The 26,180-nt window shown below is 53.3% G+C and overlaps 1 protein-coding gene across 16 annotated transcripts in view; it reads left to right on the top strand.

Annotated features, from left to right (window-relative positions):
* PLEKHA6 (pleckstrin homology domain containing A6) overlaps positions 1-26,180 on the top strand; it is a 150,284-nt gene that overhangs the window by 15,556 nt on the left and 108,548 nt on the right. For 13 of the 16 annotated variants that reach the window (XM_045535978.1, XM_045535981.1, XM_045535977.1 and 10 more), the window contains 2 exons: positions 4,504-4,580; positions 8,224-8,281. In XM_045535978.1, the coding sequence (XP_045391934.1) occupies positions 4,504-4,580; positions 8,224-8,281 (135 nt within the window). Of the gene's footprint in view, positions 1-371; positions 411-4,503; positions 4,581-7,721; positions 7,844-8,223; positions 8,282-24,026; positions 24,070-26,180 lie in introns of those variants that run through there. The other 3 variants (XM_045535988.1, XM_045535996.1, XM_045535995.1) reach the window with 3 other exon arrangements.

Here is a 26,180-nt window from a genome sequence, read left to right as displayed (position 1 = left end):
AACCAAAATGGCTCGGGCACAATCTCATTATAACAAAGTGGCCCTGCTGCCTCTCTCTTGGCCTGCTTCTGCTGTAGTCATCTCCTGCCAGGATAGAAATCTCCCCATAATATAGCAAGCCTAGAAGCACAGCATCCCGGACTGTCACCACACTTGACAAGCTTTCCCTCCCTCAAGACAGCCGCTCACACAACCTTAGAACTGAAAGGAAGCTTAGAAGCAACCCCTTCATTTTTCAGATGGGGAACCAAGGTCCAGAGAGAATGAAAGCGCTGGTCTGAGATAAAACCACTTGTTAATCAGAGCTGGCCCCAGCCTGGACCTGTTGGCTCTAGCGCTGCTGTCGTGTGTCCCAAACCGTGTCCCAAACCGTCTTTGCAGGGGCTCAGGCAGGCAACGGCTTCTCTTTGGTGGGTCTCAGTTTCCACATTTGCTTTAGGCCTTTCTTCTGTAATTATCACCACCATTATCATAATTGATGTTGTAATTATATTATCTTAGAAATGAACACCCCTAGAGTTCTTGACCCCAGGTCGGATTCTTAAATAATGGAACTTCTCCAGTATAAAAACCAGAGTCCCCTCGGTCAGTGGTGTGAGACTTTCAACTTCACAAGAATCACCCAAGAACTTATTAAAATGGCTGTTTCCTGATCCCTACCTTGGGAGATTCCCGTTCAGAAGACCTGGCACAAGGCCTTAAAATCTGAATTTCTGCAAGCCCCACTTGTCGTTCTGATGAAGTTTTGGCCAAGTGGTTAATTCTGCTCTTCTTTCTTCTCAATCTCTCACTTGCTGTCCAGCTTCTTTTCATCTCTCATTCCACAAACATTTATTGGGCATCTACTCTTTGTTTGCTGTAGCACTAGGCACTGGAGATAAGAAACAATAAGATACAGGTGTTTCCCTTAAGGTAGTAGGGAGAAAACAAAAATCAATATTTATGAAATACACGATACGTGCTCGAGGCATTTGCATGATGCTATAGGAACACGGGGAGGAAAGAACTAAAGCTCTCCAGGGAGGCGGGGGGCTCCCCAAGGAGGAGGTGGTTCTGGAGGAGAGAGGGGGGAGGGGGCCTGGGAAGCAGAGGCCTGGGGCAAGGCAGGCACGGGTGGGTTCTGGGGCACAGGTTTCCTCGGGCACCCGCGGGGGCGCAGTGGAGATGGCGTGGAGGCTGCTGGGACGCCGCAGAGGGCGAGGCAGGACAAGCAGAAGGCTGTGAGAGGCCGTATGTGCGAGGCTCAGGGGTTCTGGACTCCATCCCGTAGCTGATGCAAAGCCAAAGGAGATTTTAAACAAGGGATCGACACAGTCAGATCTGCGTGTAGAACCGTCCCTCTGGCAGCTGCGTGGGGATGATCTGAAGTTTGAGGGGAGAAACCTGAGGCGTGGAAAGCAGGTAGGAAGCAATTTTGAAAGTCCAGGTGTTAGAGCCGGTTCCCCTTGGCCCCGGGAACAGAAAGACAGAGTCACTGAGGCTGCAAAAAGGCAAAGGAGTTTTATTGACTAGCTCGAGCTAGGGTCCGAGCCCCGAGCAGGGTGAGTTCAGGTTGAGTGGGGAGATACTGCATTTGAGGCCCCCATGGGACCTGCAGGGTGATGTCCAGCAGACAGCTGGGTGTACAGGATAGGGGCTGAAGAGAGAGGCCTGGGCTGGAGAGTCTTGGGAGTCATCGTGTGGAGTAGAACCCCCCAGCAGTGTGTGACGGAGAGGACAGGAGGGTCCCCAGGCAGCACCAGCATTAAGGAAGGGACAGAGGAAGAGAGACCGGGGTGGAGAGTAAGCCCAAGAGGTCGCAGAGGTGGGCAGGGTAGAGTGCCACTTTAGAAGGCAAGGAAGAGGGATGTTAGGAGGGAAAGAATCCAGCAATGTTGAATGCAGCAGAAAAGCCAAATGGCCGAAGACTGGAAGTGTCTACTGGATTTAGGAAAGTGGTTTCAGAGGAGGACTGGGCTCAGAAACCAGACTGCAGAAGATTGGCGAGTGGCACGCCAGGGAGTGGGGACAGCTGGGGGAGACTAGTTTGCAGGCGGGACGTTTGGTCAGGAAGACGAGGAGTGTGAGGCAGGAAGCTGCAGGGGGAGGCGGCATCGGCAGGGGGTGCTTAGACTACAGAAGACAGGAGCAGGAGCGGAGGGTGAAGGGCTGGGTCCCACGGGGCGAGAGAAGTCGAAGATTCGAATCTGGGCTGCTCAGGAGAATGAGGTGCTGTAAAAGACAGGAGAGGACGGGGACCATAACCCAGGCAGAGGGACCAGGCTTCATGGAGGAGGCTGCCTCTTCTCCAATGTGGAGAAGGATTAACGGGTGGGTGAGAATGTGGGTAAGCTTCGGGGGTGGGCTGCTTGGGTGCAGTGGGAAAGCTCTTGCCTAATGTTTTCTATTTTTTCTTCCATTAAGAGATCAGATCGTCCGCTGTGGGGGATGGGTAGGGGGGGCAGGCCTGGGACTTGAGGTTGGTGGGAAAGCCTTGAGACACCTTGCAGAAGGCACCTGACTGGGGACCCCAGAGAAGATTCTAGGGGGTGCTCAGGGCCCAGCTAAGCTTGGAGACGGATTTGCAGTGACACCAGTCCAGACTGTGGCGGCATTGTTCTGGGCCAGGGGCTGGCGAGGGGAGGACAAGGGGAGAGGAAGTGGAGGGTTGCGGTGGGAAGTCAGGGTGTGGTGGGTTGTGCGTGACACCCAGGCGGGATGGAGACGGACGGGAAGTCGGAGAGAGCCCGCAGTGTGCGAGAAGGGGAGGGTCAGGGCTGGAAGGTCCAGGGGTAGCTGAAGAGGAGGTGTACAAGGGGTGAGGGCTGAACTTCCCTCAAACCCCTTCCCCTTCCGTGGCTTCCTCTCCTCTGCCTCCCAGGACCAAAGCCAAGACCAGTATTTAGAAGTCTTCGCCAGTGGCTCCCAATGGCTCCAGGGCTCAGGGGTCACTAGGACAGCGACTTGTTTCTTCTCTGTTCATCAGAGGGGTAGGTCAGCTGGGAAATCTCTCCCTGTAGCAGGTGTCTAACACGAGAGAAAATCAGTGGAGTCATGAGAGAAAAAAGTATGTTCACACAAAGACGTGTACACGAGTGTTCACAGCAGCTGTGTTTGCAGTGGCTCAAAACTGAAAACCACCCGCAGGTCCGCAGCAGGTGAATGGGTGGGCACACGGCACCGTGTCCTGCAGTGGGGCCCTGCCCAGGGACAATCGCAACGCACTGCTGACACGTACTACAGCACGGAAGAAAGGAGGGAAGAAGGGAAGAAAAAAAAGTCAAAGAAGTCTAGCTTGTATGGTTCCATTTATAAAAAACTCTAGAAACTCTAGAAAAGGCAATTGAATCTATAGTAACAGAAAGTAGATCTGCTGTCGCCGGGGGAGGGGTGAGGATACTAACTGCGGAGAGGGTGGGAGGGAGGCGTTAGAAAGGGCACGAAGAGAGTTAGGGGGGTTCACTTTCTGGATCTGGGTGATAGTTTCACAGGTGTATACACATGTCAAAACTTATTTACATTGTACATTTTTCATGTAGTCTATTGTATATCTTCACTAAAAATTCAGTGGAGTTTATTGGATGTCAATCTACCTCCATCGAGTGGAGTCTTGTCCTGGGCCCCAAGGCCCCACCCTAAACCCTGGAAGGATGACCTGGCCATCGGAGAGTCCTCTCCTCCACATGCCTGAATTGGCCGAGACGGTCAAGTGCTTCATGCTGGGTCACCTCTGGCTCTGGAAAGTTCTGTGTCACCTGGTTGGTGGGGGTTGAGAAATGCCGAGGGGCTCATCTGCCATCAGACATAGAGCCCGGAGGGTCTGCACTGTCGGGCACCCACCTTGCTGGGTGCGGGATACTCGAGAGAGCTTGGGTTTTGTGGGGGACGGATCTAGGTCTGAATCTTGGCTTCATCACTTACTGGTTGTGGCTTTGGGCAAATGACTTAGTTACTCTGAACCTCACATTCATAACCTATGAAATTCCTAACGTGGGGGAATGTCGTGTGTGATCATGTGTAGCACCACAGACACCGGGACTGTTGGTTCCCTCGGCCTCCTCCTCCTCTTGTCTGTCAGAGAAGCTGCCGGTTAAGGATCGCCCCGTTCTTCCCACCCGACTTCAGCCATCACCTCAAATGCGACTCTTTAGTGAAGGCCTCACTCTCCTCCCTCTTCGCCTCCTGCTCCCAGTTACACTCTTCTCTGCGAGTACTGCGCTTTCTGTGACAGCTGTAACGGGGATTAGAGTTCCTACCACATCACACCGCAACGGTCTTTTCTCACGTCTGTGTCCAAGAGGGTTGTACATTCTCTGAGGTCAGGGATCAGACGTCACTCATCTCTGAATCCTCAGGGTTGACTCAGTAAATCCTTCGTGCATGTGAATGAGTGAACGGCATGCGGACGTCCCCATCTCAGGTGTCTGGCATGGGACAGCCAGCGCTGATGTGGATTTGGAGATGGGCGTCCCACTCAGGGAAGCCTCTCTTATATCTGACATTTTCTTATTGGTCCTTCTATAGTGATGAGGAAAAGTCAACGAGCTGGGTGCACCCTGGTACGAAATCACCCATCCAGAGTGGACACTCCTCCGGCCCAGGTAAGGAGCCCGTCTGTCCCTGTCCTTGTGACCGAGGAGGAAGCCGTAGCTTGAGGGGACAGCAGGGACTCCTCACCTTAACTTTGCTTGTGAATTTTGCCTCTCTCTGTGGATGGACTCAGCATTTGGACTGCCATGTGGGGGGTATTACAAAAGGGTTGGTGCTCACTTCAAGGTCTCTCCAAGCTTCTACCTCTATGATTAGTATCTGGGACAGACCTTTGAGAACAGAGATTTTACTGCTCTCTCATCCCTCTGCCCAGTCAGAAGATCCCCTCTGTCTTGAGGGCTCCTGAACCGGGCAAGGGCCAGCCAGCCCCCGGCACCACACCCTACAACTGTGTGTCATGCTCGGAAGATAGGAAGGTTCTCCATCTGCGAGGCCCAATGCAGTGGCCATGAGCCACATGTGGCCCTGAGCAACTGAGATGTTATGAGCATGACCAAGGATGTGAATTTTTAATTTTAATTAATTTAAATGTAAATAGCCCCACGTGGCTAGTAGGAATTCCTTCACACGGGGGAGAAACGTGAAAGAAAGGGGACAAGGCTAACATTAATTGCTTATTATGGAGAAGACACCACTGCTAGCCCCTGGGGACCTTTGGGGCCAGTGGAAAAGGAGGGACACATCTAGGTCAACAACCAAAGGAGGCCGGGCGCTGTGCCTGTAATCCTGGCACTACGGGAGGCCAAGGTGGGAGGATCGCTTGAGGTCAGGAGTTTGAGACCAGCCTGAGCAAGAGGGAGACCCCGTCTCTACTGAAAATAGAAAAAAATTAGCCAGCAACTAAAAATAGAAAAAATTAGCAGGGCATGGTGGTGCATGCCTGTAGTCCCAGCTACTCGGGAGGCTGAGGCAGGAGGATAGCTTGACCCAGGAGTTTGAGGTTGCTGTGAGTTGTGATGACGTCACTGCACTCTACTTGGGGTGACAGAACCAAGACTCTATCTCAAAAAAAAAAAGCAACAAAAAAGCAAAGGAAAGGAGTCCAGTCTGAGGTGAAGAAGTAGAGACACCAAGAATCAGAGGCCTGGGGCGTGTCAAGTGAGCAGCATCTCATCCTCCTTGCAGCCGCCACGGGCCAAGTGGGAGGGGGTGTGAGCCGTGGTGTGGGACACTCCCCCGCCCCACGTGCCTTCCAGCTCTTGACCAGACCCAGGGATTGGTTGCAGGAGTCGTGGTCACTCGTGGGCACAGCCAGCCGCTGGGCACATTGCATTAAGGCTTTGACTTGCCTAGAGCCGATTTCCTTTTAGATTCTTGGCTGGAATCACTGTGTTTTTAAAGCTGGAAGAGGCTTCAGGGATCCTGGAGTCCAACTCCTTATTTTATGGTAGGAAAATTGAAGAGCAGCGAGGAAGCACCTGGCTCCAGGCCACCTGGCTAACAAAGCGGTGTCATGGTTAAATGCATACGTTCTGGAAACAGACAGCCCTCAGCTCAGTCTTGGCTCCACTTTCTATCCGTGTGGTCTTGAGCAAGTGGTTCGCTTCCTCCAGGATTTCGCTGCTTCATCTGTACGATGGGGGTAGGATTATGAATCTCAGAAGGTAGCAGCAAGGATTACACAAGAGAGCTGGCCCTGGAAATGGGGGTGACTGCTGTTATTGTCACTGTTGTGTTTCTAACTTGAAGCGAGGCCTCCCGACTCCAGCGCCAGGGCTGTTTTCTACCAGGTTGGTGGTGGTGTTGCCTTCAGTGTTTTGGCTGTTGACAGCTCGAGTCCTTCCGTCTCATTGTCACCCTAGGTAGGACTGGAAGATGAGTAAGAGCCTCTGAGCCAATTCTTTCATTTTTGGCTACAGCCAACTGGTTGTCCAAGGCTGGGAAGGGGTTAAGATGCCCCCAAGGCTTGCCGGGAGGGCAGCTGCCTCCGCGGGCACTCCGCCTGGACAGGAATATAAGCGCTCTTGGTGTTGCCCAGGCAGAGAGGGCAGTGTGGAGGGAAGTTGCTAGAAAAAGGCAGGGGACATAATCCACACTGGCCTCTTTCCCGGGCACATCACAGTGGGAGGATTATTTATGATTCTGACCCAATGGGGATCCCTCTACTCATGGAGGCTGCCAACCCACGCCCTTCCGAATGGCAGCGTCCTCCCATAGGGACAGAGGGGAACAAGTAGCATTTATGGAGCCGCACAGAGGAAAGAGTGTGGGCTTTGGAGGCAGCAGACCAGCACTCACATCCTGGCCCAGACACTTCCTGTGTGTCCTTAAGCAAGTTGATTAACCTGTCTGGGCCTCAGTTTCCTCATCTGTAAAAATGTTTGGGCTGACACCTGTTGTATAATGTTGCCATGCGGATTCAAGGAGCCAGCAGAGGCAAGTGCGTGGCCTAGAGGAAGGAAGCCCTCACTACGTGGTAGCTGGTGGTACCTATCTCTGGGCCGTCCCTGGAGGGAGCCAGGCTCACTAGCTGCCCTGTTTTGCTGAAGCAGCAGCATCACCATCAAAATCCTGATCCTGGATAAATACAGGGGAATAAAATGCGTGAATAAAAGCTACACCCGCCACCCTGCAGAACCCAGGCTCTGCCCTTGGCACCTTGTGCCCTCAGGCAGCTGATAGCATGGCAGGAGCCGTTCAGACTGACAGTTAATAGCTACGTTTTGCAAAACTTCACTCACAGGGCAGGTGTTTGGTCAGCCCAGAAAGGTGGCAGTGACTATCTATCAAGAAAATCGCCACCTGTTTTCAGCCCGGGGTGGGGGCGGTCTTTTGCTACTGAAGGAATGATCTCTACCAGCTCCTTGTCTCTTCCACCCCCGACAGTGGATTCTCTCGGGTCTCTCAAAAGGCCCGTCCTCTGCCAGGGGGTGAAGGAGTCCTGTTTGCAGGGAGGCGGGACGCTGGCAGGGTGGCTGTTTTGGGAGGGTGCGCAGGACGGGACAGCGCCTAGCAGAGTGCTCTTTGGGGGCAGAGGTGCTGCCCTCCCCTGTGGGCACTGCCCCGCCACCTCCCAGCCACAGTCAGCTTCCTCGGCTGTTCAGCCCTTGCTCACTCTGAGATTCTGTGATTCTCCTCTGAGCATTTCCATGGATAATTTTTTTCTTTCAGAGATGCTATTAAAAATAATTTTTAAAAAGTCTCTCCATTTTCCTGAGACTGATTTCCCAAGTCCCTGATGTCTTGTCCAGAAGCAGCAGTCTGGGATTTGGAGATACGTCCGAGCCAGATCTTGGGTGCTGGTTATCTGTGAATCCGGGGCAAGGGACCTGCCACGTCTGGATGATCCCGAGGACCCTTCCAGGGCAACCGTGTGTGTGTGTACACTGTCATATCCGGGGGCAGCACGGGGGGGCGGCATGGGGCCTGGCGCACAGTAGATGTTCAGTAAAGGTTTGTCGAGTGAATGAGGGCATCCTTCCAGGCAGTGATTCGTTTGGTCACTACACTGCTCATTGGCAGGGGACACCCTGTCCACTCCTATGTCTCTCATTTATTTGCTGGGAATTTCAGTGCTAGACATCACGGACAGAAACGGGTGGCATGCTTGGTTGGAACTCCGCTGGCTCACCTGTGAACCTTCCTGGCTCTCCCGGCCCCAGCCCTCCCGTGTGCTGATCCAGTCCGTGGGGGCTGGGTTGGGAGAGAGGCTCATTCCGGGTAATCTCATTTTACGATCTTGCCTCCTTGCAGGTTTGCCCCAGGGCTGGGAGACGGATTCCACTCAGGAAGGAGCTGTGTATTTCATCAAGTGAGTAAGATGGAGCTTCCTGTCTGATGTTGCGGTCGGTCCTGCGTTCGTCCTTGTCACTCGTGCCTCCTCAGGAGGGGAGATGGTTGAAGTGTCGGGTTTTCTCGGAGGGCGTTGCCGGGTCTGTGAATGGCCAGGCGGTGCCGAAGCTTCCGAGAGCGGCAGATAAGACGGGAGCGTGTGTCGTGTGCGTGCAGGGTTTTCTTGGGTGGGTGGGTGGAGTGTTGGGCTGGGCTGACCGGTGGGAAGCAGAGGGCTCAACAAAGTCATCTGGATACACGGGACAAAGGTTCAGAGGAAGGAGACAGAGCGGGGGGGTTCTGTGAGAGGCAGGATGTGGAGCCAGAGGGAAGGGAAGGTGCGAGGAGGGTGGACGGTGGAGGAAATCAGGCAGCTGTACTCTGGCTCTCATGGACAGGGGCGTTTGTGATTCTGGGGGTGACGAGTATATGTATGGGGGTGCTGTGTTTTCCTCTAAGGGATTGGTTAGGCCCCTTCTTGTGCCAGGGGAGCCCTTACTTTCCCCCGAGGCTGAAGGTATGGCCCGGATTTAACCTTGGAGCAGAAGACACTGCTGTTTGGGCTGGGGTGGTCCATGGCTACCCAGCTGGACGCACTTGACCTCTGCGCTGGCCCAGGTTTCTCCACCCCCAGCCGGGCTGGGCCTGGCTCTGTGCCCACGGGTGAGGCTCCGGGTGAGGCTCCCGTGCTCTGGCGTGCTCAGGCCTGTGGGCCTCCCGGTCTGGACGGTGGGGCGCTGCTGCCAGAGTGCGCCCTGGCCCGGCCTGGGTACAAGGACCCGTGTCTCATCCCCTTTCCCTCCCTCTCTGCTTTGAAATCCTCACCCTCTACACCAGGAGAGGTCATCTTTCCATCCTCTACCTCAAGATCTGCCAGCACGTACATCAGCCTGGCTGTTAATCATATTCTTAAAGCAAAGACAATTTTTTTTTTTTTTACAAATTATCTGTTTTAGAAATTATTCTGATATCACATGCCTCTTGTAGCCTGTGATACCTTTCCCTAAAGTTGAATGCAAATCCTTCTTGTATCAGTTAAGAATTGTTTCTTCTTTATAGCTACCATCTTAATATTCCTTTATGTACACGGCTCTTCAGATGGTTTGCTAAGCACTTTCACAGGCATCACCTCATCTCACCGGTCACTAAAAACTTCCTTGTCCGCCTCTCTGACTTTGTGTTCCACAACTGGCCAGCTACACTGACTTCCATCTTCCCTGTCCCTCATCATGTCAAATGCATTAGCACCTCAGGGCCTTTGCACTTGCTCTTCCCTCTGCCTGGGGGCACATCCCTGCCTAATCCCCCACCTCTGGGGACTTATCATTTAGTCCAAGTGCCATCTCCTCAAGGAGGCCTTGCCTGACTCCTCCATCTGAAGTTTCTCCATCCCTCCTCATTCTTTTTTTTTTTTTGAGACAGAGTCTCACTCTGTTGCACAGGCCAGAGTGCTGTGGCATCAGCCTAGCTCACAGCAACCTCAAACTCCTGGACTCAAGTGATCCTCCTGCCTCAGCCTCCCGAGTAGTGATACTATAGGTGTGTGCCACCACGCCCAGCTAATTTATTTTTTTGGAGAGATAGGGGTCTTGCTATGTTGCTTAGGCTGGTTTTGAACTCCTGGCCTTAAGCAAACCTTCCTGCCTCGGCTGCCCAAAGTGCTAGGATTACCGACGTGAGCCACCGTGCCTGGCCCTCAGTCCCTCTTACTTTCTTCACAGCACCCACCATGACCTGAGATGTTTTTGTGTACAAATTTGTTCATTTATGTGCCGAAGGTGGTCCCCACTGCCGTGTAGCTGCTGAGAGCAGATTCTGGCTGTTTTGTTTTCCACTCTGTCCTAGAACCTTTCTGGTACATGGTAGGAATCTAGTATTTGCTGAAATGAATGAATGAAACACATTGGGAAGAAAGCAACAGAAGCATAATTAATTTCTGCTTCAGCGCCCAGCCCAGAGCTCTCTTTTGCGATCCTCCAATTCAGTGTGCCCAGACCTTGACTCATCACCTTCCCTACACCTGTTCCATCTGTGTTAGAAACGCCACCACCACCCACTGCACTGCAGCAGAACCCGCAGAAGTAGTCTCGATCCTTCCCTCTCTGCCCCTCCCCTGAGGTCCTGTCAATGCTCCTCCTAAATAGTTCATCATCCCCACGCGATGCCTGAGTTCACGCCCTCACGGACTCTCACCTGCATCCTCCTAAAAGCTTCCCAGCTGATCTTCCTGCCTCCAGGCCATAACGCTGCAGGAGCATTTTTTTTTCTAGAATACAAATTTGGTCTTATCACTCTCCATTAGAAACCGTCCATGTTTCCCATCACTTACAGAATAAAATCTAAATTTCTTACCCAGGCACTTAAAGGGCTTCGTAATCTGGCCACTACCTTCCTTCCCTGTCTCACCCCCCACACTCCCCAGCCTGCTCTGTAACCCTGTCCTGCAGCCACACGCCTCCCTCCATGCCTTTGTAAGTGCTAATCTCTCCTCCAAGGGCTGGCATCCACCTGTGAACACTTGTTTTTCCTTCCAGACTCCCCCATGACATCACTTCCTCAGGGAAGCCCACCTAGATTGTAATTGTTTGTTTATACCTGTGTCATTTCCCCCTAGATCAGTAATTCGCCAACTTGAGTATGCATCGGCATCACTGGAGGGTTTGTTAAAGCGCAGATTGCTGGACCCTACCCCTGGGGTTTCTGATTCAGAGGGTCCAGAATTTGCATTTCTAACAGATTCCCAGGCTATGCTGATGCTGTTGGTCTGGGGACCACCAGGCTAGCTTGAAAACGCAAGGGCAGAGGCAACGCAGGGGGCCATAGAGTCTGGAGACACAGACGATATCATTTTATTATGTATCTTAATGAAATGTCCACAAGTCACTCATCATGCATCCACACTTGCTCCCAGACCCGGCGCCATCCTGTCAGTAGCGGCATGGCCACTCCGAGAGCTAAGCGCTTCCCTGTATTATCTCATTTACTTAGGAACAGGTGCTGTCATCCCTAACTGTTCTGGCAAATAATGAAAAACTGAGACTAGGCAAATAACTTGCTCAATGTCATGAGGCTTGTAGAAAGCAAGGCAGGGAGGCAGCCTGTGTCTGAGATCCCACAGGCTGCGCCCTCAGCATCCTCGCTGGGACAAGGGAGGTGCTTGATGAATTCCTACTAAATGAGTGAGCGAATGAATGAATGACTCTGGCCCACTCTCCTTACTTTCACAATTCCCTACACCATCAATTCCCACAAAGATTTACGACATGGGGTTGGTGGGTGAGTTAGGAACTCCAGGGATTCCAGACCTGGATCCCAAGAGGTCATACTAAAAGTCAGCGATACAGACAACCTGCTATTTTTTTTTTCTTCTAGTGTGGATGAGTCAAATTTCAATGAGCAAATATTGACATTTGCTCAGGGCCAGACAAGTATGTTAGTTGTGTGTCAATACGCCAGTTCCATCGTGGTATTTGGGAGGTGATTATCATGGTATCCACAACTAACATGGTATTGCCCAACTGTGCCTGTGGTTTTGAAGGTGTCATTTACCAGAAAGGGTGGTGCAGGGAGGAGAGAAAAAAAAGCAAAGGGTTAAAACGTGGGTGACACGGATTGCAAGCCTGTGTGCGCTTCCCGCATCCCCCCAGCAGAGGGCGGCAGAGCACACGCGATGGCCCCGCCGGGCCTTGGGCTTTGCTGTCTCCCTCCAGCCGTCCTCACCCCTGCCCCAGCCCAGCCGCTGCGGTCTGGAGACTTCTTTCTGCTGCTCGAAGACCTAGCTCTGTTTAACACCCCTTCCCCGGCCCTCGCCTCCTTCCCCGGCTTCCTGTTGAGGCAGCCTGCTGTGGCACTTGCCAATTCTGCCTCCAGGAGGGCCTCTCTTTCTCCCAAGTTGGCAGGGAGGGAGACGTGGCAGGAAGCCTTCTGCAGAGCCACACCCCTGACAACCCGGTTCCCAAGCTGGGCCCCTCCCCGCTGTCACTTCTTCCTTGTTCTGGTCTGAACGCCTCCTCCAGGAAGGTGCCAGAATGCGCAGGTGGCAGTCCACCCACTCCCTGAGCTGCTGCCTCTGGGCTGGAGGCTCCTGGGCGGCAGAGACAGACACCCAGGGCTTGTCCCCCAGGTGCTCCAGGGCTGGGCGGGGAGACCCAGGTGACTTCTCCGAGGCACACGGATCTCAGAGAGCCACCAGTACAGACCCAACCCGTGAGACCCCAGAGGAGGAGGGACCTGGGCGGTGTCGTGCAGCCACCAGGAGCTGTTCTGTTGCCTCCTGAAGGCAGGCAGGACAGATGTCACAGCGCAGCAATTCTGGCGGAGTGACCTGGGGTTCCAGGTCAGGCGGGTCATCCAAGAGGGTTCATCCTACAGGGCTCCCTTTCCTGGTGCATTCTGGATTCTGGGAGGGGGGGAGGCCATGTGCACACGCTGGGGGGGATGGGCAGTGGGGACAATGAGCCTATCCATTTGGTGGCTGCTGAGACTGTGTGGCAGGGGGCGGTGATGACACTTGAAGGGAAGCCCCGAGTGGTCAGAGGCTGAACACGTGCCTGGGAAGTTTGGACTTGATCCTCTGAGCGATGGGGCCAGATTCCAGAGCAGAGGAGAGACAGGGTCACAGAGGTGCTCTGGGGAATCCTCCCTCCCTCCCGAGTTGCTTAGACGCGTCTTGCTGTTCCTCTGCGGGGCTAACAGAACCAGAATCTAGATTTGGCGAAGGGAGTTTGTGTTCTCTGTTCCACCTCACGCACGCTGGTTGGAACGCTAAGATCTTCATGCTGCCACACCTCCTCCGCCTTGCTCCCCAAAACGAAGGCATCGTGCCCCATACCAATCCTCTTGGGGCTCTTGTGCCCCCAAGCCACCCAGGTCCCCCAGAAGCATTGACACGTCTGGCTCAGGCTTCTGAGGATCTGTGGGATCGTCTGCAGCCCTTGTCCTCTGTCTGCCAGGGAGGAAACCCGCCCAGCAGGCCCGTCTGTTGGTCTCCTGCCTTCTCCAGCTGCCCGAGGACTGTGGGGGCCGGGGGCTGTGGTCCTTGTCCCCTTCCCCACACCCTCCCCCTGATGCTGGAATCTTTTGCCCCAACCTTTCTTTGTGCCTTTGGCTTCTCAAGGCCAGAGACCCCCCAAGAGCCCCTCATATTTTGCTGCCTGGAAGCAGACTCTCCCCTGCCCATACCAAAAAGCCCTGCCAAGTCCTGGGGAGCCAGGGCAGGTGAGTCGGGCTTCCTCAGTCCTGCCTGGCCCTGGGCCCTGATCCAAACTTCTCTGCCCCTTCAGCTGAGTGGCTTCCCTACCGCCAATGAGGGCTGTGCTGGTGCCTTGGCTGCAGCTGGGCTGCGGGAGAGGAGGAGGTGATGGAGTTATCTCCTCCCGCGGAGGGCTGCTAGGCTTGCACGCTGCCCAAGCCTGAGATGCCCGGCTCCGGCCCGGCCTGCCCTGGGCTGGCAAGGATGGTCCCTTGTTAGCTCTCTGGGCTCCCGCTGCAGCGTGTGTGAGAGGGGTGTGGATCAGATCGCCCCAGCAACTCCCCCTGCAACCGACCAGGCTCCCCCTGGGCCCTGGGAGGGAAGCCCGTGCTCTTGCTCCCTCCACAGCAGATTCTTGTTACAGGGAGGGGCTTCAGCTGGTGGAAATGATGCTGCTACTCACAGATCACGTTAGGAGAGACCCACGTGTATTTGAGTGAATAGAGGCTTAGTTTTTAAAATCAAGTTATTCTAATAATAAAAAATATGTAATTATCGCAGATACCCTTTCCGTAGCCCCTGCTTGTTGATATATTTCTGCATTCAAATGTGACCCCAGGAGCTCATCTGCTTCAGTCTCCAGCTTCTGGGTCTCAGGGGCGGGTGGGACCCGAGACCACTGAGCCTGCCTGGAAGTTTAGGTGAGAATCTCCTGGTTTCTTTCCATCTTTCTGATCCTGATGATGAAATCAGTGTTTTTGTTACACTTGCCTATTGTCACAGAGAATCTGTTATTTTTCCAGCATCCACAGAGATGTGAAGAGAGGGAAACTGAGGCAGAGAGAGATAAATCTTTAAGCAGAAACAGGGGACTACCCTATTGTCTGAAGTCTTTCCTTCTGCCTCTAACCCTCAATATTGCAGAACGCAGGTACCCCCTGGCTTGGCTAGCATCCTTGCCCAAGGGTATTGGAGACCCATTTGGGTTGAGGACGAGGAGATCCTGGCATCTTGTGGTGGGCTCCAACCCTCTCCAAATGTTATTCCTCCAAATTCATTGTGTTGGGGTGGGGGTGAGGGATGTGGAGGCCCCAGGGCCCCAGCCAAGCCCCCCTGACACTCCGAGACATGCCCATCTCTGGAGTGGACAGCCACAGAGCTGAAAGGTGACCACGAGGCAGGCTGGGTGAGGTCCCATGCTTGATTCCAAGCCCCGGGGCAGTTTCTGGCTCCCTGCAGTCTCCTGTGGGAGAACACTAAAAATGCAGCTTACCCAGATGGTAGCCCAGGTCCCCTTTGGGGGGCAGCCTTGTCCTGGTGGTGGAAGGCCTGGGAGCCTTGCTGAACCACCCTGTCCTCTCCTGGGCAGGCAGGCTGCGTGGATGGTTAGCAGCTTGTCGCCGGTGTGGATGGAGTTAAACCTTTTCGGGGACTATTTACTCCTGATCCTAAGTGACAGCTTGGGGAGGGAGAGTCACGTGGCCCTGAAATCCCCAAGGGAGCTGATGGAGCATGCCCAGCTGCTTCTGCCTGGGAAAGATGCTGGATTCTGCAGTAACCACAACAGCATCCTCTCCCCGCGCCAGGGACCTGCCAGCCGGAGAGATGACTGATTAGACCAGATCGGATCCAGAGCCCGGCTCTACAGAAGGGGGCCCTGAGGGGTGGGGGAGGAGGACCCCAGCTGGCCCGAGCTGGGGGGGCGGGGGCCTTGGGGCTCACAGAGTTAGAGCTTCTCCGCGCAGGGATCACACCTAAGGAGCCGGTGAGTCTGTTTTGATGCATCCAGCAGATGAGGGGGAGGAGGAAGGCTGGGCTCCGGTCAGGGCTGGCAGCCGCCTGCCTGCCGTGTGAGCCCGGGCTGCTTGCACTGCAGTGCCACTGCCTTCCCCTGCTGGCAGCCTTGCTGGGGGACCGTGGATGCTGAGAATGCTAATTATAGCCCGCTCTGCGCCCCTACCCCCGCCTTCAGAAGCCCCAGTAGGGGCTGATGCTGTTTGAATGGATCACATTTGAATTACATCTCCTGGCTGAGGGCAGCTTTGGGGCTGCCAGCTTCCTAGGGTCCAGCTGGGCCCCCAGCCTGGCCAGAGCAAAGAGGCCAGCCCCACCCTGCCTCCAATCTTGCCAGCAGGAAGGAGAGATGGAGGGGTCCAGGGGTCAGGCTCAGGTCAGCCCCATTGACTCACCTTCCCCAGCGTGGGGAGGGGTCAGAGGTTGGGACCAGGGTGACAGAGGCTCCTAGGGGGCATGTGAGCTCTGGGGTCTCCCATTTAATGGGGAGCTCCTTAAGGGGCTGGAGCCTGGTACGTGGGTGGGGGGTCATGGAGACGTGAGGGGGTGTTTATGATGGTGGGACTAGGCTGCCGCCAGCTAAGAGCCTGGGGCTTACGGCGTGAGGAGTCTTGGGAAGAGGGGAGGCTGGGGAACTGGCCAGAGATTGGAGGGGCCAGGAAGGGTAGACAGGAGAGGGGTGGGGAGATGGGAGAAGTGGCTCCTGGTACTGCTGGGGGAGACAGCAGGCCAGCCGGGGCAGGGAAGGGCTGGGAGGCTGGGAGAGCGAAGGTGGGGGGTGAGCCAGCCCAGGCACAGGGCTGGGGAGGGGCTGGGAAGGTGGGGGGTGAGCCAGCCCAGGCACAGGGCTGGGGAGGGGCTGGGAAGGTGGGGGGTGATCCAGCCCAGGCACAGGGCTGGGGAGGGCAGCTGCAGGGGGGGAAGGTGGTGGGAGGAGGATGGCGCCCAGAGCTAGTGTCGGAGGAGGTTGCGGCCTTCCCTGCAGACCCCTCACCCTCAGACTGGCTGCCCTTCCCTGCAGACCCCTCACCCTCAGACTGGCTGCTTGGGCAGCACGCTCCCCCGAGGGTCTCCTGCCTGCGGGGTGGAGCCCTGGTTGGCAGATAGCGCCTGAGCCCACTGTCCAGATGGGCTCGAGGACGTCGCAGGCGCCTGCCCTACAGATCCCCGGGGTCCCGGCCTCCAGGCCGCCCTGGGGGTGCGGGGAGCCGGGGAAGGGTCCTGCGGGCTGTGGCTGCTCAGTGCCAGCTTCCGCCTCAGGGGGCTACGTTGGCGCTTGGGCTGGAGAAGAGCGACCCGCGGGCGGAGAGGGGGCTCCGCAGCGCCGGGCGCAGACTGCGGCCTCGGGCTCGGCTCTCCCCGAGCCTGTCTCCGGGTGGGGGTGGCAGGAGGGGCTGGGGGCGCCCCGCCTGGCACTGCCACCGGGCTTCCCTTGCAGAAACAAGCAGGATTCTGTGCTTCTGCACCAGGCGTGGCATGCTGAGCTGCAGATATGAATTATTAAAAGTCCCCGGTTTTCCAATCAGCGAGGTGATAAACGTGTTAGCGCGGGGTGTAATTAATCCTGGCAGGCGGCTGCACATGCCGGAGACAATGGGGGCCTTTTTTTTGCGGGGTTCAGCTTGTTTTCCTCCTTCGCAGGAAGGCGATGGTGCAGGACGCGCTACACAGATAATTACTTTTAACGTGTCTGCCTGGATTACTGAGTTGGATTCTTCCTGCTCGTGTAAATGAAGTAATTACTGCAGGAGTCAGCGAGGAATGAGACTGCCCTGGCTCTGGGGCTGCCACCACAGTCCCCGCCCGGCCCAGGCCCAGGGCATGGCCTAGGCCAGAGGCCGGAGTGTGGTGTCACCCCTCTCTGAGCCAGCGTCCTCACTGGCCTGGTGTGAAATGTGAGGAGGTCATTGGCACTGATATTGGCACGTGGGCCCCCCCCAGAGGAAGGTCAGGGGCAAGGTCAGAGCTGGGCATTGGGAGAGCTTAGCTGCCGGCTCCCGCTGCCCCGGGCTGGGCTCTGATGGGAGGCCCAGGAGGTTTGGAGGCCAGTGCTCAGTGATGACGTTGCCAGGCCGGTCACCAACCAGTTAAAACACACAGTTTATTTTTATTATTATTTTCCGACCAGGCCTCACAGTGGGATACAACCCATCGAGAGAAGAAAGAACAAAGTTTATTTTGGAAAATATTTGGAATAAGTGGGAAGCAGGAGGCAAGGAAGTTGAGGGTGGGCCCAGTGGAAGCCTGTCTTGAGCAATCTGTCGTTCAGGTGGGCTCCCGTCCAGCTCCCGCAGCCGCCAGCGGCGTCTCAGAGACCACCCAGGCCAGCCTCCCTCCCAGCCCAGACCCGCCCTCCTCAGCCTCCCTGATGGGGGCAGCCAGCCTCATTTGGATAGTGCCAGTGATGGGGAGCTCATTACCTCCCAAGGTGGCTTCCTCCATGATTGGAACATTCTTCTATATTGAATCAAAATCTGCCGACTTCTGAGTTCTACCCTTTGGTTCTGATTCTTTGAAGCTGCACAAGACCAGTCAGCTCCCTCTTTCACACGGTGATAAAATGGTTTTCTTCTTATTAAAATAGGATATATCATAGTCAGTGTGTGGATATGATGTGTTATGTGTTTTACATAATCATTTCTGTATTGCACATTAGGTTGTTACCTCATTTTCCTTTTCCAAATAACACAAGTTGAACATTTTTGTTCATAAGGCTTTTTTCTGTGTTTTGGATTATTAGGATAAATTCTAAGATACAGAATTAACGTAATGAAGGGTATACATTTAAAAAATTACTATTTTGTGAGTATAAAATTAATACATAGTAAAAAATGTAGAAAAACATAGAAATTTAAAAATTACCTGTAATTGTCTTTCTCAGAGATTTGGCATATATAATAATTGTAACATTTTGGTATATATATGCTTTTGTAAATTATGCATGATCATATGACTATATTTATCATCACAATACATATATATATACCATAACAATTTTGAATCAGATGTATATTATTGCCACTTAAACACAAAGCATTTTTCTATGTTATTAAATATTCTTTTACAGCATCATTTTAAAGTGGCTGCCTAGCTTTTCATTTTATACCTATTTTATTTGTTGGGTTGACCCCTATGTTGAACTAGATATTAATATTTCCAACTTTCCACTTTTATAAACAGTACTACAATAATCATATAAATATCTGAATCTTCACACATATCAATGATTTTTTTCCCTTAGGTTACATTTCTAGGAGTGGAATTGCTACATATTTTTAAATATTTTGACATCTTTTCCAAATTCCTTGTTCAAAAGTACTAATTTACATTCTCAGCAGCTGTCTACAAGAATGGATTTTGTGGCATGAGCATCAGTATTGAACATTATAACTTTTTTCATGGTTTTAATTCATTATTTCTTCATTGTTTCAATCCATTTGTTTGATTACTAGATATAAATTTTTTTTAAAAGACCAGGTGTGGTGGCTCATGCCTGTAATCCTAGCACTCTGGGAGGCCGAGACCGGAGGATTGCTTGAGGTCAGGAGTTCAAGACCAACCTGAGCAAGAACGAGACCCCCCCCATCTCTACTAAAAATAAAAAAATTTAGTGGGGCATGGTGATACGAGCCTGTAGTCCCAGCCATTGGGAGGCTGAGGCAGGAGGATCACTTGAGCCTAGCAGTTTGAGGTTGTCGTGAGCTAGGCTGACGCCACAGCACTCTAGCCCTGGCAACAGAGTGAGACTCTGTCTCAAAAGTAAATAAAATAAGCAAAAGAGTTATTTTAAAAAATTACATTTTTTATAAAAGATTTATCAAGTGTGAGTAGCTCATATTTATAACAATGTAATATGTCCATAGAACAAACATTTGTTTGCTCAAGTCTTTGGCTTTCCTTAAAAGGCAGTTTAGTGCAATCATCAAGATCACAGTTGTGAGGTCAAACTCAGGTTGAATCTGGGCTCTACCACATACCAGTGATATGACCTTGACAGTGGCTTAAGCTCTCTGTGCCTCAGTTTCTCCATATTCAAAATGAAGATAATGTTACCTGTCTCATAGGCTTCTTGTGAAGATAAATGAGGTTGTATATGTAAAGCATGTGGAATTATGTTGAACAGAATCAGTGATCAATGTGTTTGTTATTATTATCTTGTTGTTGACTTGGCATGAGAAACATAGATCTCCCTCCCTCCAAACCCTCCAGGCCTCCTTGTTCAAGGCTAAGTGCTCATGTTCCTCCAACGACCCTTACTTCCTTCTCAAGCTTTCCTGGTACCTGCATGCCAGGTGTGGTCTCACCAGCACAGAGTGTGGTGAGGTGGCCACACCCATTCCCAGGACAGCCACCTCCTCCAGGATGATCCCCTGGAATGTCACACTTGCTGGGGCCTTCCTCTGGCAGGCACATGAATGAAGGGAGATCGGCTCCTCTAGTGTCTTCTGGCTTATAGGATGACACTCCACTCCAGTCTGTCTTCTTGCAGCCTAGCCCCTGCCCACCCCTCCCCCCACTGCCATGTGCATGTTCTTTCTTGATCCCTCCCTTGTCAAATCTATGCAGAGTATTTGTTTCTCCTTCCCATGAGACCTCTTTGCACCTTTCCAAAGTAGCACAAGCAGATCGGATAAACTAATTACAGTCCATTTGTTAACCCCTGCTGTGGTTGTGGAAAAAAGGCTCACCTGGAACTTGAAGACATGGACTCAAATCCTAGTCCAATTAGTAGCTATGTGATTTGTAGCAAGTCACTTAATCTCTCTGAGCTTTTGTTTCCTAGTCTGAAACTGAGGTTAGTATCACTACCCACCTGCAGAGCTGGTTGCTAGATGAGCAATATATTAATAGGAGTATATGGAAGTGCTTTGTAAACTGCAAATAACCACACAAGTGTCAGTTCTTATTGAACAATGTATATCAGAAGGCGATGCTTTGATGCAAAGGCCAGACAGGCGCTGAGGTGGGTTGGTTGGAAATGTGTTTAGGACAGGTGGTATTCGGGCTGCCTTCAGATCCTCCCAGGTCACTCACTTAGTCTCTGTAGAGGATTATTTCTTACTGTGTGAACTCAGGAAATGGAGCTGGGGGGTGTCAGTCCTGATCTGACAAACTCGCATTGATGCTGAGGCTTCAGGGTCGCTGGTCTGCTCTGTTCCAGCTGGGTCTTCCTGGGGCTGGTTGGGAGCCCCACTCCTGCAGTGAGCTCAAGGAGGAGGTGCAGTCTCTCCCTGGCTCTGACATCACCATGTCCACCCAGTCTGGCTCGTCATTCCCTGAGAAGAATACGCTCTATAATTGCAGGTGCCAATTTGCTTTTAATTAGTCAAATGCTTGCAATTAGCCCTTATATTCAACCCAGCCTCAGGTAAGATCATTTTTCTGGTTTTGCTTGGTTCCTAGGTCCTCGTGAGCATCAGTGGGCTATCCAGAGACCGCAAGGAGGCTGCTTGCCTTGCCTGAAACTGGGCTGTCTCACGGGGGATTGAAGAGGGTCACAGCAGGGGAGGGAAACCTGCTTTGGCTGGGTGGTGGGGTGGGAGTGTGGTGTTGGGGTGGGAGTGTGGTGGTGGGATGGGAGTGTGGTGTTGGGGGTGTACTGCTAACAGACTCGTTAGAATCGCAGATGAGGTCTGGAACCCAGCTTCCCCCCTCCTGATCCAATGTTCTTCCCCTTCTGAGACTCAGTTTCCTCATCTCTAAAATGGGAGTAATAATTCCTGCCCTGCCCTCACCACTGAGGTTCAAATGAGTTAATGTAGGAAGTGGGTGTGAACAGAAAGCAATGCAATATGAAATGCCTTTATCACATCAAATGGGAAAGCTCTTTAGAGTTATACATATGTCCCTGGTGTCCCTGGCCACTAGTTCCTGGACCCCTGTACCTTATCTGTCACTCTTCATGCTGTCTAGTAATTCCTGATTCCATTGTCTTCTCACCTTCCCACTCCTCCCAAACCGAGAGTGACTTGAGGGCAGTACTTAGCACATAGTAGGTGCTCAGTAAGCGTTGGTTTGGTGTAGGAAGCTTTGGCTGGGAGGGACAGGCACAGAGGAACAGCCTTTGACGGCGGGGCTGCCTCACCCCACACTCCACTGCGCGCCTTCAAGGCAAGAGGGGGCCGCTGTGTCTTGTTTGTGTTTGTGATGTTTCATGTGATGTTTCACAGAGAAGCAGGCGCAGAGGAGTTGTTTGGTAACTGCTTTCTGGCTGACTGAATGAGGCAGGGTAATGTGGCAGGGAGGGCAGGGACTCGAGGACAGATGAGCAGGACCTGGGATCCCGGCTCCACAGCTTTCTTTTGACAAATGCTTACTGTACGCTCCTTTTGTTACTTACTGTACACTCCTTGTGTCCCAGGCAGTACTAGGTTGCAAAAATGAGCCTTTAAATTCACAGTCTTGTAAGGGAGCAGCCAAGTGTGAGCAAACGATTGTCCTGTACGTGATGGAGACAAGCCACCTATTTTGGTGGCCAAGAAAGGATGTAACAGACTCTCCTGGGAGGGTCAGGACAGGGTTCTCCTAGGCAGGGACCTTACGCTGGGTCTCATTAGCTTGGAAAGTTAGTAACTTCTCTGGTCTCAGTTTCCTAAGCTATTGTGTGAGAAGACTAAAGCCCCCTTCACAGAGCCGAGGACAAAATGAAATAAAATGATGTGAATAAAACACCTGGCACTGAATAATCTTTTAATAGATGTTCAGAATGTCTCCTTGAAGTCAGGCCAGTGATTGATCGGTGAGGGAGGGGCAGGAGTCAGTGGCTCAAGGAATTGCGGGAAGCTGGTTCAGACACAACTTCATCTTAGCTCTGCTGTTTAATGCCTGTGCGACCTTGAACAAGTCCCTTAGCTTCTCTAAGTCTCAGCTGCTCTATCTGCATCGTGGGGATAACACGTTTGCTGTGTGGATCAATTGAGAAACTTCACACGGGGCATCTAGAACATGTGGGGCACATGGTAAATACTAGAATATGTTAGCTCTTCTTTATTCTTTATCATGACCAACTTATTTTGTGGAGAGACTACATCTGCACGTAGACACACACGTGTTGCATGCATGTTGACTCCCAGATATGCTCAGGAAGGGAAGGAGGGCGAGAGGGCCCCAGGGGTTAGGCTGAGTGACAGCCAGTTGCTGCTCAGTCTGAGAAACCTTCCTTGCAGCGAGGTGACTGGAACTCTGTTGAAAAGGTGGGAGGGCTCAGGCGTGGCTTGGGCGACAGAATGGGGGAGGTTAGCTTGTGGTTCATGCCCCAAACTGGGGGAGCCTGCCTCATGGGAAACTGAAAGGTGGTCCCCTGACAGCAGGAACTTAGTTCTCTCAGGCACGTAGGCCCCCCTCCCTGGGCCAGTCCTGCCTGCAGCATCCCAGCTGCTCTGCAGCCCGGCTGGTCCCCTGACCTTCCTAAGCAAGGCAGCCTGGCGGCCATGCTGGGTTGCCGTGGTAACTGGCAGCCTCCCAGCTGGGTTGCCCGGGTAACCGGTTGGCTGGTATTGGGGGAGGAGGGGTGAGCAGGGGGAAATCAGCCTCAAAAGAGGCAGAGAAGGACAAGGGCGGGACAAGGAGGAAGACAAATCCCAGATGCCCCCAGCACAGCCCTCTCTGCTCTCCCTCATGGGATTGGAAAAGCCAGAGAAAGGCAGGTAGGAAAGAACGTTGTGCTGTTTCCGACCCTGTGTGTGTGTTTTGCCGTGTGAGTTGTCTTGCCCAGCGCAGGACACTTGGAAGGTTTGACGGGGCAGTGCACGCGCTCTCCCTGGCAGTGATAAAGGCAGCGGGGTCCAGCGGGAGAGCCGGGGACCATCCAAACCCGGATCTCAATCCTGCTCCTGCTCCGGACGACTGAACCTCTTTGAGCGTTGGTTTCCTCGTCTGTAGCATGGAGGTGCTGGCGTGGACCTGCAGGGCCAGCGTCTGGGACGGTGCCTGGCACTGTCAACCGCGGGTTTCCCTCCTCTCCTCCCACACTGATTCCTATTCAGCGGATGCTTTCCAGCCAGTGAACAGCTTGCAGAGGCCTGCTGGGTCTGGCCCAGCCCCGCTGTGGCAGGGGATGGTGTGGGAAGGTTGCTGTTCCTGAGAACGTAGAGACACGACTCTTACCCTAAAGGGTTCACCATCCCAATCTGCCGAGGGGAGAAAGCAAGTTACACAGCTGGGAACATCTGCTAGAAAGTTTTAAAATTAAGGCCTAATTGATTTTTTTTCTTTTTTTTTTTTTTCACGCCCCCCCTCCCAATTTTTTTTTTTAAGATAGGGTCTCACTCTGTTGCCCCGGGTAGAGTGCAGTGGCGTCATCATAGCTCACTGCAATCTTGAACTCTTGGCTCAAGCAATCCTCCTGCCTCAGCCTCCCGAGTAGCTGGAACTATAGGCGTGTGCCATTATCCCGGCTCATTTTTTCTATTTTTGGTAGAGACGGGGTCTCGCTCTTGCTCAAGCTGGTCTTGAACTCCTGACCTCAAGCGATCCTCCCGCCTCAGCCTCCCAAAGTTCGAGGATTACAGGTGCGAGCCACCGCGCACGGCCCCTAATCAAAATTTTCAATTGCAACCAGTAGAAATGCATTTTTCATCCCAATCTATTAATAGCAACACGTGCGTTACCCTTATGGTGTGTGGTGCATGTTATAGTCTAGTCTTGTCTGCTCTACACGTACGTACACACATATGTACATATTTTTAAAGATGGTCTTACCCTGCAGCTTGATGTCACACTGGCAGATGAGTCACTACTTTCCGTTCGAGGAACACTGAGAGGGACAAGCTGAAGCTGCTCAGGTGTGTATAGGACCTCAAGCCTCTCTCACTTTCCACGTGTCCTGTCACCTGTGGGGTCCTCACAACTCTGGTCTTTGAGGTGACTGAGTTCCAGAGGTCATGCAACTTGCCCAGGGCCACAGCGGCAGTAACCTAGAGCCGAGGCTTGAACCGGCGTCCCTGTTGCTCAGGTTCGTGGTCTACCCCACGCCTGCCGAATCCCTTGCCCGGTTTTACTCTTGCTGTGAGAAGAACTCAGGACTCTTACATAGAGAGAAACGGAGATCTCAGGACCAAACGTATCTGTCCCCGCCGCCTCAGGGTCGCGGGCCGGAGCCGGGCCCAGAACCAGGTGCCTCTTGCAGGTTCTCAGGCGCTGAAGAGGCGGACGCTGAGGAAAGCCGTGGAAAGCTGAGGCTGAGCCTGAAGCAGCCTGGGTGTCCCCTCAGCGTCCGTGAGGGGAGCAAGTCGGGGGAGGAAAGCGGGGGGCCGGCAGCCGGCGAGGCGTGCTGTGAGGGCAGATTCCGTGTCAGGGTCCTGGGGCCACGGCTGAAGGTCTCGGGCTTCCGGGAGATGTTTCCGACAGGAAAGCCTCCCAACTGTCCCAGAGAAGCCGGTGTTTCATTGTCTGTCTCCAGGCTGACCAGGGAGACGACAGTCACGGGAGGCCTGCCAAGTGTGGCCTTGACACAGGCTAGGGTCAGCTGGCGTTGGGGCGGGGGATGGGGGCATTCTTGGCACCAGGTGGCCGAGGTTAGGAGTGGCTGGAGGGGGAGGGACAGAGTGGCTCTGGAATGCCCAGGCAGGATGCTGACCCTGTAAATATTTCTGGTGATAAATGAAAGATAAGGCCGGAATAAGAATGGGGATGGTGTGCTGGACCGTGTACCGCTCTCTTCCATGTCCAGCCGCGCTGAGAGTCTGGCGTTTGCCATTCTCTCAGGGCCTGGTCGCCCACTGCGGGGACGGCTCCGAAGCTGGTGCTGTTCCCTCCCTTCCATGGACTCTGCCCTCCGCAAACAGAAGAGTGGGCAAGGCACGCACAGCTGGACGCTTCCTTTCCGCCTGGGTTACTCCCTCTCGGCTGGAGCTGCGCTGAGGGCAGGGCTGGGGAGTGGAGAGGCGGGTTTGCCGGAATGGGGAGGGAGGAGGCTGAGGAGGGGCGGGGAGCTGTGTCCGGCCTCTCCAGGCTTCGTGTGAGTTGACTCAGCACCCACTGCCTTGAGCAGCGACGTTGCCCACTGTAAAAATGAGAGCAGTGACAAGGCGTCTTGTCCGAGGCTCTTGATTGGATGTTTCAGGCTCTCGGTGTCTTTGTGACATGTTAGGCTGGTGGGGGGGTGTGACTAGGAATCCTGCTGGAACTCAAGTAGGGTGCACACTTCTGTCTCCCGCAGGGTGAAGAGAGGCTGGGGAGATGGTGGGTTTCTAAAAAGGAGAATTGGTACCTTAGGGTTGTGCCAGAGGGCAAGGAGGCTGTGCCCAATTCTGGAAGAGGAACCGTTCGCACTGGGGAGGAGCTGGGTGACTGTTCTCCTTGCAGGGACCCCTGATGGCTCCATCCACACACCCTGCCTGATACCCACCCAGTCTACCGCCCCCCCCCCAGCTTGTCCAGGGTGGCTTTTCTTTTTTTAATGGATTCTGCTATGGTGTGGGAGCAGGGTGACTGTTGAATACCCCTTTTTACCCATGAAGAATCTATTTCTGAGATGATGGTGTTACAGCGAGTGTTACAGCGGGTGGTTCCGAGGACAAACCTTCGGAGAGTCAGAGAATCAAGGTTTATTCGCCGGTGGGCTCAGAGGGGGTCTCGCCACCAAATTCTGAGCCCCGTCTACCCAACTTTTCCCACTTTTATTAAGTTGGGGTGATCCAAGGGGTGGGGTCTCAGGTGACTGATGCCTGCCAGGTAATAGGTTAGTTGATGTGTCGGGTAATAGGTTAGTATTATGGTGATGCACCAGGTAATAGGTTTAGTGTTATGCTGATGTGCCAGGTAATAGATTAGTGGATGGGCCAGGTGTTAGGTTAGTATTATGCTGATGCAGGTCTTCTGTGAGGGGTGGGGGTCTCAGGTGGCTGCTGTGCTAAGTAATAGATGGGTGTTTTCCTTATCAATGGGACACTTG

This window comes from Lemur catta, chromosome 23 (genome assembly GCF_020740605.2).
Source record: "Lemur catta isolate mLemCat1 chromosome 23, mLemCat1.pri, whole genome shotgun sequence".
Taxonomy (NCBI): domain Eukaryota; kingdom Metazoa; phylum Chordata; class Mammalia; order Primates; family Lemuridae; genus Lemur; species Lemur catta.
Note: the sequence above shows the minus strand (reverse complement) of the source record. Positions and strands in the feature narration are given on the sequence as shown.